At 32.3% G+C, this 16,284-nt stretch overlaps 1 protein-coding gene across 2 annotated transcripts in view; it reads right to left on the bottom strand.

Annotated features, from left to right (window-relative positions):
• The window catches only part of IMMP2L (inner mitochondrial membrane peptidase subunit 2), an 875,861-nt gene that overhangs the window by 199,580 nt on the left and 659,997 nt on the right, over nt 1–16,284 (bottom strand). For both annotated transcript variants that reach the window (XM_057730837.1, XM_057730838.1), the window contains exon 6: nt 7,530–7,632. In XM_057730837.1, the coding sequence (XP_057586820.1) occupies nt 7,530–7,632 (103 nt within the window). The remainder of the gene's footprint in view (nt 1–7,529; nt 7,633–16,284) is intronic.

Below are 16,284 nucleotides of genomic sequence, written 5' to 3'. Positions count from 1 at the left end.
AAACAATTACTCAGTAAATATTTCATAAGTAAACATCTATTTAAATGAGGAAATTCAATCTCAAACCTTGAATCACAGTATATTCAATAGCTGAATTTTTTCTCCTTGTATAGTCTAGGCAAGGCAGTAGAAGATTTTTCTTCTCTTTTGGGCTACTTATATCTTCCATTGTAGTTTTCTATGTAGATGTGTAATGTAGACACTGATTATCTCTTATAAATAATAAGGATTTCAACCCCACTTAAAAAAATTTGAGAACTTGTAAAATTGCTAAATTAGTAATACTGCATATATTTCACTAAATCTTGTTTCCTGACCCACTGTCAGTAAATATAACATTTCTAGTGTAATGGACATGCTTAATTCTAACTAAACGGCCCAAAGGAACAATATTTGCCATAACAATGAAGTCTAATGACAATTCTGCTGACATCTCTCCTATCTGAAAATGAAATCATGTGGAAAATGATTTCTACACTAGCAGAATAATTAAGACAGAAACAAAATTTGATTTGGTAGAAATGGAAGCTTAGTTTGTCTCTGTTCTCAGGGGGTAGAAAATGATATTATTTACTCCACCACTAGCTCTAGTTGATATTACGTTTCCGTGCTCTTTTTAAAAAATCATATTTATTTTTTGATGTTCCAACTGTATTGTAATTAAACCCAACCAACAGTGATACTATGTTTTGAATATTGCTCCAGAGATTGGGCTCTTTTCTGAGACTTAGCTATCTTTGGATATATAGATGTTTTAATTATTATGGCTTTTTTTTCATTGGTTTTGGCCTTTTTACGAAATGCATGCCTTTGCCTACGCCAACCAAATAAGAATTATACTTGAGTAAAACATGTGAGGTTGCTAGGATCTGGCACTGTTTAAAGGAATTGTGAAAAACAATTGAAGGAAAACACCAAGGTAAGGTTTTATGATTTTAGGAACCAAGGGACTTTTGTCACAAATATTTTTCTATAAATAGAGCTTGTTTTAGTTTCTAACAAAGTTTTTAATGAACAAAAGCCTGTACTACAAGAAAACAAGAAAATACAACCAATTAAAATCTAAGCAACATGTTTCAAAGAAAGTGTGAATAGAACACTTTACTTAGATTCTGTCAACATAGTCTAATGACCTTTTTCTTTATTTGAAAATGGCTGGTTTTAAATAAAAGTTATTCTAGCTGCTGAAGAGAATCTACACAAGGAAAATGCTACATTTCAACAATACATAAAATGAAATGTCAATTCATTCTCCTATGTCCACAAGACAATTCTGTACTGTATAAACAGTGTTTTCAATGCAGCTGAAACTTATTAACCACTCCAGGCATAAACCACTTCACTCACAAAACATGCAGCATCCAGAGTGTTTTATGCAATACGAGATTGTACCAAATAGTTATTATTCACACCAATTTCAGAACATGCTATTCTACCAAATCCTCCCAGATGATTGTGTAGGTTTTTCTTATGGATTTTCAGTACACAAATGTCTACTCTACTCTAAGAGGTTCTGTCTCACACCTCTACTTAGAGTGCTGTGTTAGTTCTGCCCTATTATTTGTCTGCCTCCTTGCAGGGAGGGCTTATACATCAGTCACTGCTGTATCTACTGACCCTCTTATGCTCTTCCTAGGCATCAGGGCATCTCTTGACAGTGGCAAAAGGACTGAGAAGACTCACAGACTCAGTGCACTCATTCTCCACAACTTGAATCTCTGTCCTTATATCCTCTGAATCTTTTAAACATCTCCCCAAACTCCATTCCAACTCTCCCCTTTGTCAGTTGGTCTCAGAAATACCATAACTTCCCATCCCTTTCTCTCCCTTTCAGCCTCCTTGTATCTCTAGTAACCTTCTTTTGCTACCCTAGTTAATTACATACTGTCTGTCTGTCTGTCTGTCTGTCTGTCTGTCTTTCTTTCTTTCTTTCTTTCTTTCTTTCTTTCTTCCTTTCTTCCTTCCTTCCTTCCTTCCTTTCTTTCTTTTCTTTCTTCCTTTCTTCCTTCCTTTCTTTCTTTCTTTCTTTCTTTCTTTCTTTTTCTTTTTTTACCAAAAATGCATAACATAGGGAGAAAATTCAGAAGAGGCACGACTAATAAACCTCTTTTAATGTTCATTTCCCACATATTACCTCATCTAACACCCTCTTTGTAGTTAATATAATCCTCATCTCTCCTAATCCATTCCACCCGATGGAATCCAGGCCAAAATCAATTTGGACAATTGGTAGATGTTCAAAAATGTGTCTTAAAGACATAAATGAAAGGCTTATATGATATGAAAATATAAACTTTATTTTTCCTCTCCTTTACTTTTTCAGTACTTTTTTAAAAAGTAAAAAATATTTTGAACTTCATTAAGTTCAAAAGGAATTCCATGAAATTTTAATCTTCATGTCAATGCTTTCTTATAGATTATCATTTTCAGATCATTAGCTCATTTAATTAAGAAACAATATTTCTAATACTCATTTATTCAAAAACTGTCATCTACTAGGCATATTTCCTTCAAGAAAACATTTTAGGGGGTTAGTATTTTATTTAATTAGGCATCTATGAAATAAGTGATTGGGTTAGCTCTTTTCCAAATGACTTGGAACTAAAAAGAATTCATATTTAGTGTAACTCCCAGTTTCCACTCTCAGATAGAGGCAGTATATCATGCATAGTTTCTGCACCAAATTGTTCAGTTCTGCTTCAAGGTTCCTACACACAAATTGTTCACAAGGTGACACTATGACCACAAACCTAAAATTCAAAATACCTTTATACAGCTTGGAAAGGTTATCTTCACCCTGAACTGTTTAAACCAAAAGTTGTTTTGTTTTTTTTTCCTCTTCCCCTAATATCCTTTGGTCAATGAAGTTAAAATAAATTATTTATTTTAGATACTAAAAACCTAGAATTTCTATTATGACATTCATCCTGACTACAAATCATTACACAGCAAGCAGTGAACATATTTAAGTGGCTCATAACTTAAAACTAGATTAAAATAATAGGAAAAAAAATTGAAAGATAAGAAATGTACAAGCTAAATGGAGGCCATGGAAAGGGTCACATGTGTGTTTTCACCAAAAGGAATGGATATCTATGAGACCATTTCAAATATAAATAATAAAATGAGTACGTATAATAAATGGAAGAAAGAACTACTGCCTGCATTTTTAATTGATGAGGAATCTGCTAATCAGAAATAGTTAAAAATCACTATTTGAAAATTCACAGCTATGTACACATACATACAAATACAAAATTTGATTTTTAGGTGCTTTCCTTTTAAAGCAAGCAGAAAATTTATCAATATCTATCGCAATCAGTCACTTCTGGGTGCTGGCAAAGAAGATGAGCACCACAGAAATGTATTAACTTCATCTACACGGAAGTAGAGATGGTAAAGGGAAAGGCTAATGTCTTTCACAGAGCAAAAGCATTACCAAGAGAAGTGCTTTCTGAATTTTCTAAGCAATCATCGATATCTTTAATACACAATCCAGTGAAATCAAGTAGTAATATGTTTTGAAAAACACTTCTAGACAATAATCAAAATCTGAAAGGACACTAACAAAATATATTTGTCACACTAGAAATCTGAGCTAAAGTCATACATTACTGAATCCATATTATGAGAAGATAGGGCATTTTCTATCACTGCGTAATGATGACATATTTAAGAGGTTTGGCACAGATATCTTCCATAGGGACGTATTCATAATTGAAACAATTCCTACCCAATCACATCTGTGATATTTTTCCCACTGGCCGTAGCACCATAAAACATTTTTATAGAATGTAGAGTCAGAATGAAACTTAGAAGTCATTTACTTTTATCAGCTTTATCTTATTTTTTTGAATAATTATTTTCTTCTGATTATAAAGGTAATAACTTGATATAGATCGTTTACAACATAGAGAAGTACAAATGTATGAAAAAGAATTGACTGTAATCATAACTGGCACAATTAACAAATACTACATTCCATTCTTTGTTTTCACGTATTCACCTAACACAATACCATGAACGTGATATCATTAAAATTCTTCACGAATATAGGTTTTTAACGACTGCATAATGCTTCATCCTCTGGATGAAACATACTTTAATTCTATTCCTATGTTAGGTTGCTGAGGATGTTCATTAAAATTTCTCTCTGTATACAATCAAAAGATTTTATATACATATAACCAAAAACATATCATTAAATTTTTAGTAAACCTCCTCAGTAACCTAAAACAGGAGTATATTAAATAAATTATATATTTATATTTGTATATATATGATCATTTTATTAAGTATTTATTTAAGATGAATTCAGAGGAGAGGAAGTTTTTCCTTTTATACATGAGGAAATGTAGATCCATATAGGTCACGTGACTGATGAGGTCAAAAAGCTAAGATTATCTGATTTTCTGTTTTACTATATCTATATTCATAAGGGAGTCTACCAGTTTCTTTCCATAAGGTCAAGTTGCAAGTGCAGCTGTTGGATCTCATTCTATTGTAATGCATTGTATTTCTATAACTTAACATTGCTCTCTCTAAATTCATAATGCATTATTCATCTTTCGCTAATAAAACTAATTTCCTCTTGAGCCTATATATTGTGGCAATAAATGAAATCAGAAAAGCAAATTAAAATATTAAGAAATAAGTAGGAAATATTAAAAGAAACAAGGGAAAAAAGAGTAAGACATTCTTTTCTTCTTCTTCACTAGATTACAGCTAAAAATCTACTTGAATATGGAAAAAGTCAGCTCCATTGTGACTACCTGTAGGCAACAATTTAAAATAAACTGAGGAGATGCTATGATAAAGTATAATTGCAATTCAAAGAGTTAAAGCATGTTAAACATATTTGGTTACAATTCTGAAGTTATTTGGGAGAGAGATGAAGGATAAAGGCTTCAGTCAGTTTCTACAAAAATAAGCATCCTGGAGACAATCCCGGCTGATTTTAGGTAGGTTGTTTATTTCTGGGAAAAGTGCATTCCCTGTGTCCAAGGGGAGAAATGAATCAACAATTCAGAAAGCCTGAAACTTACTGACCTTCCACAGACAATCCCCAAGCATAATGATGGATAAGCCAAAGAATTCAACTGAGAATTACTGGAAAATATAGTAACTTTCAAGTCTATGTGCACTTTAAGATTCAAGATTATTTTGGCTTTTTAGAATTGTAAAACTTTATATTTTATTTTTTAGAATTATAAAAATATTAAAACAATGAAATTATTCAGATAACCATTAATTAATAAAAAATGTAAAAAGAAATATCTATACTCAAACATCACAGCTCAGCTTTAAATAAAAATTGTGGCGCTTTAATTCACTTTTTTTCCCTCTGTCCTTTTAAAACTTGCTTGGGAGCATCATTAATAATCATTTTTCCTAGGCATAAATGCTATTGGAACATAAAACATGAGAGCTCACTGTAAGGGTAAAAATATATGTACTAAAACTCATCAAATACAAATAGGTTAGTATATCATGTGACAAATGTTTTCCTTCAACCTAGTAGGAGTTCTTCATCTAATATTGACAAATAAAAATAATACAAATTAAGTGAATGGAAATTTATAGTTTAGTCCAACTTGTGAACCAAAAGCCATTCTGCATCCATATATTTATATCTATTTAAAAAAAGAAGAAAAAATCACTAAATTTCAAAGTGGCTTCGTGTCTCTGACATATTACTGGTTCAAGTTATAATTAATGAGTAGATTTCATTTAAAAACTTGATGGCATTAAAGTCCTGCACAGAATGTATTTGTCAGTGTTTTGCATATCATAGTTTCTTATTGTAATAAACACAATGAGATTGCCCTTCCCACATGGTTCTCACTTTTTCTTTTTTTTTTTAAGATATAAGTGACAGAGGATATTCCCATACCTGATATATTTTCAACTTTCATGGGTCTACTTATAGTTCAGTGGTTCACAATACTACTATTAAGTATACAGCAGGAAAGACAGTCCATAAAGAATTACGCAGTAGATATGATATTGAAGGTTATGTGCAATTCCCAGTACTCTGGCTATCTGGTATCATTTTTCTCTCCCAAATAAGAAATCATCTGGAATACGAGTGACTAACAATAATACAATTACATAGATAAGATCACATTGGCTTTATTTACTAAATCAAGAAAAAACAAACCAATTTCAAGCTTTAGTATTTTATTATTAATAAATAATTATTTACCCCACGCCCCACAACTGATAACAGAACAACATTTTTAACACATCATTTCAGAGTCACTACCTTACCAGTTAAAACCCAAACTAAAGTTAACATTTTAATGTGGACTTGGCCAACATGACACATTTAATAGATTTAACCTTATTGATGCGAGATAAATAAAACTGCTTTTAGGTGATTTATTTTCACTTTCAAGTTACTACTAAGCTTCTTCATGAAAGTCACTTCTACTACACTCTCTAAGTCATCTACAACGTTTCCAATCTGTTCATTCCATCTTTGATATACCCTACAATGATTAAATTGTATTTTTGTAATAATTACTACTCAAAAGCAAGAAAGATCTTAGCTGTTTTTATTATCATCACTGCAGCTAGAAAAAAGAAGTAGGGGTCGTCTCCTAAAGTTCCCTTCCACTTATGCATAACACTTATCCAACCCCAAGTCTCTTGCTGTACCAGCCAAAGGTGAGTCAAGGGTCTGTTCCTTCAGTGACAATAATAGTGGTCCCTCATAATGGGTGAAGAAAATTGTTTTATAGAGACCACCACCATTTCGTTTTAGACAAAAGGATGTGGATAATTTTTTTGCAAACCTATCTAAAGGTGTTTAATGTTAACTTCTACATACATATAAATATGGATACACCTAGATGTAGGAAAATTTAATGGGTTGAAGATACGAGTTTTTAAAGAGCCATAGGTACTAGAAATCAGGTGCAGTTTCCATTAACTAAAATATTCTTCACTTTATATAAAGATTTATTGCAGGGGTTCATAAGTAGAGAATTTCTATGTGCATTCCAAAATGAAAAAACATATAAAATATGAATTTAGTCACATGCTGTATGGAATACATGGTATAAGAAATGTAAGCATTTCTGTTACAAATTTAAAGCTGAAAAATGGTACTTACCAATATGATTTCCATTATACGTGACTTTTTAACTAATGACTTAGAAAATTGATGTCTATAGGTCTTTTACACATTATTTCTGTTAAACACTAACTGAAAACATATGGTACAAAGCATCCATGTGACGAAAAAACAACCGTTTCTTTTGGGATCAGGTAGTCAGCCGAAAGGATCTTTTGGCACCTTACTGAGTTGTCCAAGTTCTTTTCTAGACCCACTCCACCCACACACACCCACCCCACCCACTGACAGCTTACATTACCTGCATGATATTGAAAAGGAAATATTCAAACATAAACTGCTACACTATAAAATTCATAACTAGTCTTGGCTGGGTTAACTGAGCAACCCATGTGACATAATTTTGTTCCTACATTTGAAATCCAATCATATCAGTAATAAGATGACTTACCGGCCCAAATGAATTACTGTCGAAACTGTGTCCATGATGATCACCTTCAACCCAGATGTGACCACGGGGGACTTTGACATAGCGGTTTTTGTGTCCCATGGTTCTAGAAATAAACAGCATAACCATTGAGAAAAGATCAGAAAAGAGAGAGATCAAATAGCTAAGCATACAAATTCAGGAAGAGCAAAAATGCTGCTACAAACATGCAATAGATTATTATAGGTTAAGTGTAAGGCTACTCTAGAAGTTTATTTTTAAATAAGATGTGGTTAGGACCCTGTAAACCTATCCACAGTATTTTTTATGTTTCTGTAGGTAGGAATTTTGTGCTTAAATAAGATGCACTAGTACCAAGCAGATAATGGTGTGCTTACTGAATTTAATTCATAATAGCATATGTTTTTATAAAACTCAATAAGCCCCAACAAAATACAGATCTATTTTATTTCTGACATTTGCTTTTACCTCAATGGTAAGAGCTAGCTGCAATCTTCATTTTTTTAGTCAAATAAACTTCTCAAACTAACTGACAGAATTTTCATAACCTATGAATACTTTAAAATTCATAATATATAAGAAAAAAAAAACCTAGATGATCTCTTGTCAAATATAAGCTATCAATGTCAACTGAAAGTTTTTGATTATCACCATTTGATTTCATAAATCATTCTTGAAAATGAGAAACTCTTTAGCAATTTTGAAGACAATATTTAGAGAGCAGTGATCAATGACATACGTTTAGTGGAACATTCTGTCTTCTTAAGGCTGACAAGGAAACCAAGTAAGAAGAGGCTCTCTCACAATGTGTTGGTGGCAATGTGAAATGATACAACTTTTTTCCTATTTTGCCATTTGGGGCCAATTTTTATCAAATTTATTAATAGACTAAAATGGACGTGCCTTTTGACCTAGTCATTTTACTGACAGAAATCCATTCCAAAGAAATGATCAGAAATATGGACAAATATTTATCACCAGAGATGTTCAACACAGGTCTTTTATATTTAAAAAAACTTTCTAAATAATCAACAAGGGATTGGTTACATAAATTATAATATAACTAATTAAATAAAAGGATGGAATGAGATTAAATACTATCCCAAGCCTATAATAATAAATTCTTTTCAGGGCAGAAACTATTTTTTTCTTCTTTTCATTCTCCAAAGAATTTCAGACAATGCCTAGCTTAAAGAAACTTCTCAATAAAGGACAGTTGAATAAATAAATGAATAAATGTCACCCCTCAAAGTCTATGGACTTAACCCCAGAGACTGAGCCTTATACACTGTTCTTTGAGGTGGAGTCCAAATCAGAACATTTTTGTTAGTAAATTGTATATGTACAGAAGAATGCAGGAAAAAGGAAAACTACACATAATTTGGTGCTATAGAAATTGAAACTATTCTTTATCTAGAATGGTTTTTAATATTCAAGATAATTTCAGTGCTGAATTACTTTGCTTTAGATCAATAAATCATGTATGCAAGGAAGCAAGGCTGTGGCCACTAGAAGCCCACAGTAAGTAAATGACTGCTGTTTATTTTTAATTGCTACCAGGAAGAAGAGTTTCAGCTTTTTAAAGAAAAGCAAAAACAAGTTGAATACATCAAACTGTCATATAAATTTTCTTCAGTTAACATCAGTCAGTCAATTAATTCTTGACATCATTACTGCTTTTATAATGAGATTCCCTCTAAGAACTAATATCCCACATCGAATGTTAATGATGCGGAGAAGCCCCTTTTACTTAACTGTTGGCAAGGCACATTCTCCTAATAAGTCCAAATATTTGTTTACCTTATTAAGCGGGCTATTTTGGATAAGCACTGAGAAAGGAAACAATTACCTATTTTCTCTCCTCGAATAATCATTCAAGCAGAATTATGAAATCAAACCAATCATTTCTGCAATGAAATGGTAGGTTTTAAGTCAAGCATGTTCTTCTGGAAACTGAATCTGAGTTTTATATCAGATTCAGTTTCAGTGTCATATAAACCAAGGAGTCAAGATACTTGTGACAGAAAATTACAGTATCATAAAATTACCAGTGACAGTTGCACATTTTCTTGCATTGACCATCTTATTAAAAATTTTTAAACACGTTCATCTTCCCATCATTTTCTAGCCCCTTGCAAAGCTTTACTTTTCTTCATTGCACTTACTAACATGGTATCTACTTCCGAGTTCGTTTATTGCCCATCTTTTCCCCACTGGAACGTGAATTTTGGAACTTTGTGCTTTGTGTTCATGAAAGTATTCCCAGAGCCCAAAAGAATGCACTGTACAAAGTGCTCAACAAATATATGTTAAATGAATGATCAACTGAATGTATAATTAAAGAATGAAAAATACTGCCACAAAGGTTGAATAATATACTAGAAAGTGCATAGAGTCTGGAAACAGACTAAACCAGTTTTAATCTTTATGCTGTTACTCACAAGTAATCTTGTGAAAATTACTTAGTTTCTAGCTCTATTTGTCCATGTTTGAAATGGGATGGATTAGATATACCCTAACTGGGTTGAGATGAAAGTTAGTAGTTAGATGAGAATATAATGGAGAGTTTGCTATAGAGCATGGTCTCTGCAATCAGCCTATCTTGGCTTTGATATCTGACTTTGCGCTTTCAAGTTTACGTAATCTTGGACATGTTAATAAAACTCTTAAATGCTGGTTTCCTCATTTGCAGAATAGGTCAAATAATAGTACCTAACTCAAAAAGTTGTTCTATGGATAAAAGTGATATGTTGAAACACTTGATAAACGGATTCTCTTATGGTTGAGACTTTTTAGGTAAAGCACTCAATCTAGTTCTGATGTATAGTTAAGAGTCCAGGAAGTGGTAGTTATTATTACCATCTTCCTTTGTCCACTATTTTCTTTCATTTTATAATTCAGAATGTGTTCAGCCTCTACTGTCTATTGGCATCAGTCTTTTAAGATTACCTGAGTTATGCTTCAATAATTTCCTTCCCCTACATTTGCACTGGGGCTATAGAATATTTTTAACGGTACAGTGAATGTTTTTTTTCTTTTATATTTATGCCCTTCTGGGATAGTCTAAAACTTACATGTGAAAACACGATCTATCTGTTTATGCATAGTCAAACACGCAGAGAGTAGTAGGTGAAAGCACAATCTATCTATCTGTGTTTTCACTTACTAATCCCTTGCATATTTGAATGGCGGTGTGCTAACAGAGAATGGCTTACCTAGACACTAGGCAGGGTGTGAAAGAACCATTTGCACTGCAGAACCCTGCAAAAATTCATGCCACATACATACTGCATATTTAATTTCTCAGGCTTTGGTCTAACTTTTAAAAAATTAACCCAAAGTAGCTTTAAAAAATATGATGTTAAAATATTGAACTGGTTCCTTTTAGGACTGCCGAAGAAATATAATACCCCTAATAGAATCTCTCTAGAGAAGGAATTTTAAATAGCTTTGTTCTCCTGAATTCACATAAAAGAAAGACAAGATAATCTTTTAGGTGATTTAACAGTTAAGTGAGGTGTCAGCCTACAAGGTTGTATGTATCTATGGCTTGCAAATAATTTTGGTTTTGACAGTCAAAAATGAGTTCTGCATGGTATTCTAACTACCTGTCTACAAAAAGGCATTTTTAGTACTAGCTTTACCAAGACAAGTTACCTAGGTCTTATAAATGGAATGAAGAATGATTGTTTCCAATTTGATTTGACCTTGAAAACAATTTTTTTTTAGTCTCTGAATCTTTTGAGTGTCATCAGTTGAATACAAAATTGTCTATGCAATCCTTGATGTCACAAAAAGGAAACAAATTAACATTTAATGTATTTCCCAAATACACACACACACACACACACACACACATTCTTAATGTAGGTAATTAATATAATTCATGATTGATTAAGGTATTTTTTTTATTTATTTTTCAAACCATTCTATTGATTTTCTTTTTATTGTCCAAAGTAGTGGGTGCCCTGAGGGTGTTTACTGGACACTCCCTGGATCCTAGAGCCCTGGGTTTTCATTGGCCAGAAGCAATCAGGAGTACAGAGCTCAGGACTCAGTAAGATCAAGAGTTGGAACTAGATCTCTTTTAGCATCATTAATAGACTGGACTAGAAAAAAGTAATCTACCATCAGGAAAGGAAAAGGAAAAGGACAGTTGCCTATCTAGAGTGACCTCTGGAAGGGAAAGAATTCTCTCTTGAGAATCCACATCTGTTCTCAAGGTGAGACTGGGGTTCAAATTCACATAGCTTGTGTGGTCTGGGACAGTTAAGAATTAACTTTGGCTACAGGAATCTGGCAGAAAGAACTATAAATCTCTTCAGGGATAATCCCTCAGTTCAGAGTTTTCAAGTTTTCTACAGATAAGTCCCAGACAATAGGCACTCACAATGCAAAAAACAGAACTCACAAGGAAATAATCAGCATTAATAAGTCAGAACTCACTAACAAATGACAGAATTTGACCCCCAAGGACTTAAAATGCTGGATTTCTCAAACACAGAATATAATTTATACATATTCAAATATTTTTAAAAATTAAAAAAGGAATTAAAAACATGAGCAAGGAACAATATACATTTTTAAAAGACAGATATTGGAGAAAAAAACAGCTTCTAAAAATTAAAATATACTATTAGATAGGTGGATTAAAAAGCAGATGAATATAAATGAAAGAAAGAAGAACTGGAATATATATCTAAAAGATTACTTAAACTTTAGCACAGAGAGGTAAGGAAATGAAGAGTAGGAGAGATGGAGAACATTATCAGAAAATGTAATATAAGTGTAATGAGAGTCCCAAAGGAAGAGAATAAAAAGGAACAAGGAAGAGATAACATTTGAAAGATAGTGACAGAGAACTTTCCAGAACTGATGAAAGCATGAATTACAGCTTCTATAATCAAAGTGAATCACAAATAAATAAATGGAAAGAAATCACACCGTGATACATTGTAATGAAACTGCAGAACAGTAAGGAACCCCTCTTCCCTAAAAATTTTGGAAAAGCTGCTGGAGAAAAAAAGAGTAGATTATCTTCAGAAGAATAACAAATTGGCAGCAGAGTTCCCTTGTTAGGATATAAATATAATTCAGCAATTTTAAATATACAGTTCAACAAGTTTTAAAAATCTACCCAATCACATAATCACTAGATCAAGATATAAAACACCTGAATCACCCAAAAACGTTCCCTCATGCCCTTCTGCCAGCAAATCTGCCTCTACCTCCATCCTTGGCTCCCAGTAACGATGGCTGAGCTTTTGTCACTATAGTTTTGCTTTTACTAGAATTTCGTGTAAATGGAATCATTCTATACACATTCTTTTATTTCTGTTTTTTTTTTAAATGTAGTCTATATGCTTTTGAGATTAATCCATTTTGTTGCATATGTCAGTCATTTGTTACTTTTTTCTTAACAGTATACTGTTATAGAGATATACCACAATTAGTTTATCAATCTAAATAAATATACCACAAATAGTTCATGGACACTTTGGTTGTTTCCTGTTTTTGGCAGCTATCGATAAAGCTGCCAAGAACATTTAAGTATTTGTGTGGATACATGTTTTCATTTTCATTTCTCCTGGGTAAATATCTACAAGTGAAATAGCTGGGTCATATAGTAAAAGAACGCTTAACCTTACAACAAATTTATCAAACTGGGTTCCAAAGCAGCTGTACCAAGTGTGTGAGTTCCAGTTATATCATATACCACTAACACTTGGTAATCATCATTCTTTTAAATTTTAGCCATTTTAGGGGCATATGGTAGTTGTAATGTGCATTTCCCTAGTGACTAATGATTTTGAGTACTTATTTGTCCTTTGCTCTCTTCTTGGGTGAAATATCTATTATATTTCTTAAAAATTAAATTTAGCGGCTTATCTACTTACTATTGAGTTATACAATTTCTTTATACAGTCTGTATAAAACTCATTAGAGTTTTGGCAAATATTTCTTCCTAATCTGTGGCATATTTTTTTCATGTTCTTAATGGTTTCTTCTTCAAAGGACAAATATTTTAAATTTTCATGAAGCTCATTTAGCCAATTTTTTATTTTATGGTATGTGCCTTTTATAGCTTAAATCTGTGTCTAATTCAAAATCATGAAGATTCTCTCCTTCTTATTCCCCAGTTTTATAGTTTTAGTACTTTCCAAAATTTGGTAAAAAAAGTTCAAATTTCTTTCCTTTTTTTTTTAACATATGGAAATCCAAATCTTCCAGCACTATTCTTTGAAAAGACTATTCTTTCTTAATTGAATTATCTGCGCTGTAGACTGAGTTATGTCCCCTCAAAATTTCTGCGTTGAACCCTATCTCCCAGTGTGATGTATTTGGAGATGAGGGCCTTTGGGGAGATAAGTATGTTTAGATGAGGTGATAAGGCTAGGCTTCTCATGATGGAATCAGTACCCTTATTAAAAGAGACCAGAGAGCTCACTCACCACCACCCGCCTTCTCTACTACATGAGGACTTATACTAATAACATATAGGAAAGGAAAAAAGTGATTGGAATTAAATTTTTCCAAAGTTTTTGAACTTTGCTAGGGAAGAGTGACATATTTACCTTTAGACTGTTAATTACACATTTAAAAAGTTTTAAAATTAATAATATTAATGTAGTCTATAATGTCCAAGCCAGTATAAAAAACCAGAATTTAAACATACCCATTAAGGCAAAAGAATGCAGGAAAGGACAATAAAATAGAGAAAGCAGGATCAATAGAAAGCACAAAAGCAGATGGCATTTGGATATATCAGTGATCAGAATAAATGTAAAGGAACTAATCTAGTTAACTGAAAAAACTGTCCAACTAAGGAAAAATTTAGCTATATGCTGCTTATAAGAGAGATACCCAAAGCAAAAGGACATAGAGAATTGATAATATAATAAAACAATAAATCGTGAAAAAAATAGCTGTATTAATACCAGACAAAACGAGCACAGATTTCTGAGATGAGACTGAAGTTTCAACACAATCTGACCATGAAACACTATTGATGCCTATTTACCCTATAGAAGGATCTTAAGCAGGAAAATGAGCCTAAAAGTCTTTAATGAATAAAGTTAAAGTTTGTTCCTTAAAATCCACTGTCAGGGGTACTATTTTAAAAACTTAAACACCTCTGCTATCACAATACAACAATCTTTTTCCTGTCAATATACCCATTCTCTCTTCCCAGCCTAAATGCTGCCAGTTGTTAGGTTTGCTTAGTAATTAAATGCTGAAGGAGACTCAATACTCCTTTCCTTGGAGCTTCAATTGAATTAGGAATGAAACATATGTATTAATAGAGGCTGAATTTAAGCATATTAAGTGATAATATTTCTAGGAAGTTCAATCACGTATAGCTAACTGTAAGTGATTATGTTTCTTAGGATCACAGTTGCAAAGACCCTAGCAGTGATCCACTATAACTCCTCTTTGCACAAATAAAGTAGATGCAAAAAGCAGTAAGGTGAAATTACCTAGCTAGTTAGTGGCAGGGCAAAGGCCATAAAAACCAGATTCCATAATTTCTTTTCCACTGCATGGATCATAACTACTTGAGATTCCAAAGAATAGGTCTTAACATCTTTTCACTGGAAAAAATGAAATGCCATTTTCTAAATAGACTAGACTGTTGCTAGGTGATCAAAGCAAATCTATTTAGTTCATTTAAATTAAAAGTTAGATTTATGCATCTTCACAATAAAGTTGCAGAATTAATTTTATAAATTTAATAATGAGTGCTCTTAGGACAGCTAAGAATTTGAGTGATGAATATTCCTGATATATATTTTTTCTAAATTCGGATTATAGGAGCATAAGTGACAATTTCCTTAATATATAGAATGTTTTCTCCTGTTAAATATGCACCCTGAAAATATCTATGTCCATAAAAATCACTGCAATTTTTAGTGAGAATTTGAGAAAGATGTCAACAATTATGGAACATTAGATTCCATCCGTGCTAGAACAGGCCATGTATTTAACTCATATGGAGGCTATACTGACTGACCGAGCAATGGGTTGACAGCTTATGCTATGTTATTTTGTGTATTATGGTTAGTTTATGAGGATAAGGTTACGAACTCGGCTTTTGTTTTCTTAGCATAAATAACCATTTATTGAATGACTACTATGTGAAACAGTATAAAGGCGTGGGCCAGAGCACAGAAAAGAGTAAGATCCTGTCCTTTCTACCAAGATTATAACCTATACCATGATTCAAAACATAAGCCACAAAGCAGTCTATAAAATATATGTGTGTGTATGTACACATACATGTGTGTATATATATAAAAATATGTATCTATGTGTGTATATATATTTATATGTACATATAACATATAACACATATATAACATATATAACACATATATAATTAACGTAGTATATACATATATGTATATATGTATATATAATACATGCACGTATGTGTATATATGCTATACATATATGATATATATGTGTATATATTTGTTAATATAGATGTTATATATACAACAGTCTAAACTACCACATACAAAAATTTCACAAGTCAGAAGCATCTGCAGGAAAATAATTGGTGAATGGAGGACTGAATAAATGAATAAATGTCAAATGTTGCTAACTGTATAGGTGTTCAAAGGATGGTATTATTTTAGGCTGGAATAGTCAAAAAAGACATTATGAATATTTGAATCAAGATATGAAGAACAGATAAAAGCTAAAAGGTAAAGAAGGTAGCGTCGGTTTCAAATCCCATTCACTTACAGAAAAAAAA

The sequence above is a fragment of the Hippopotamus amphibius genome, chromosome 4, assembly GCF_030028045.1.
Source record: "Hippopotamus amphibius kiboko isolate mHipAmp2 chromosome 4, mHipAmp2.hap2, whole genome shotgun sequence".
In the NCBI taxonomy this organism is placed as follows: Eukaryota; Metazoa; Chordata; class Mammalia; order Artiodactyla; family Hippopotamidae; genus Hippopotamus; species Hippopotamus amphibius.
Note: the sequence above shows the minus strand (reverse complement) of the source record. Positions and strands in the feature narration are given on the sequence as shown.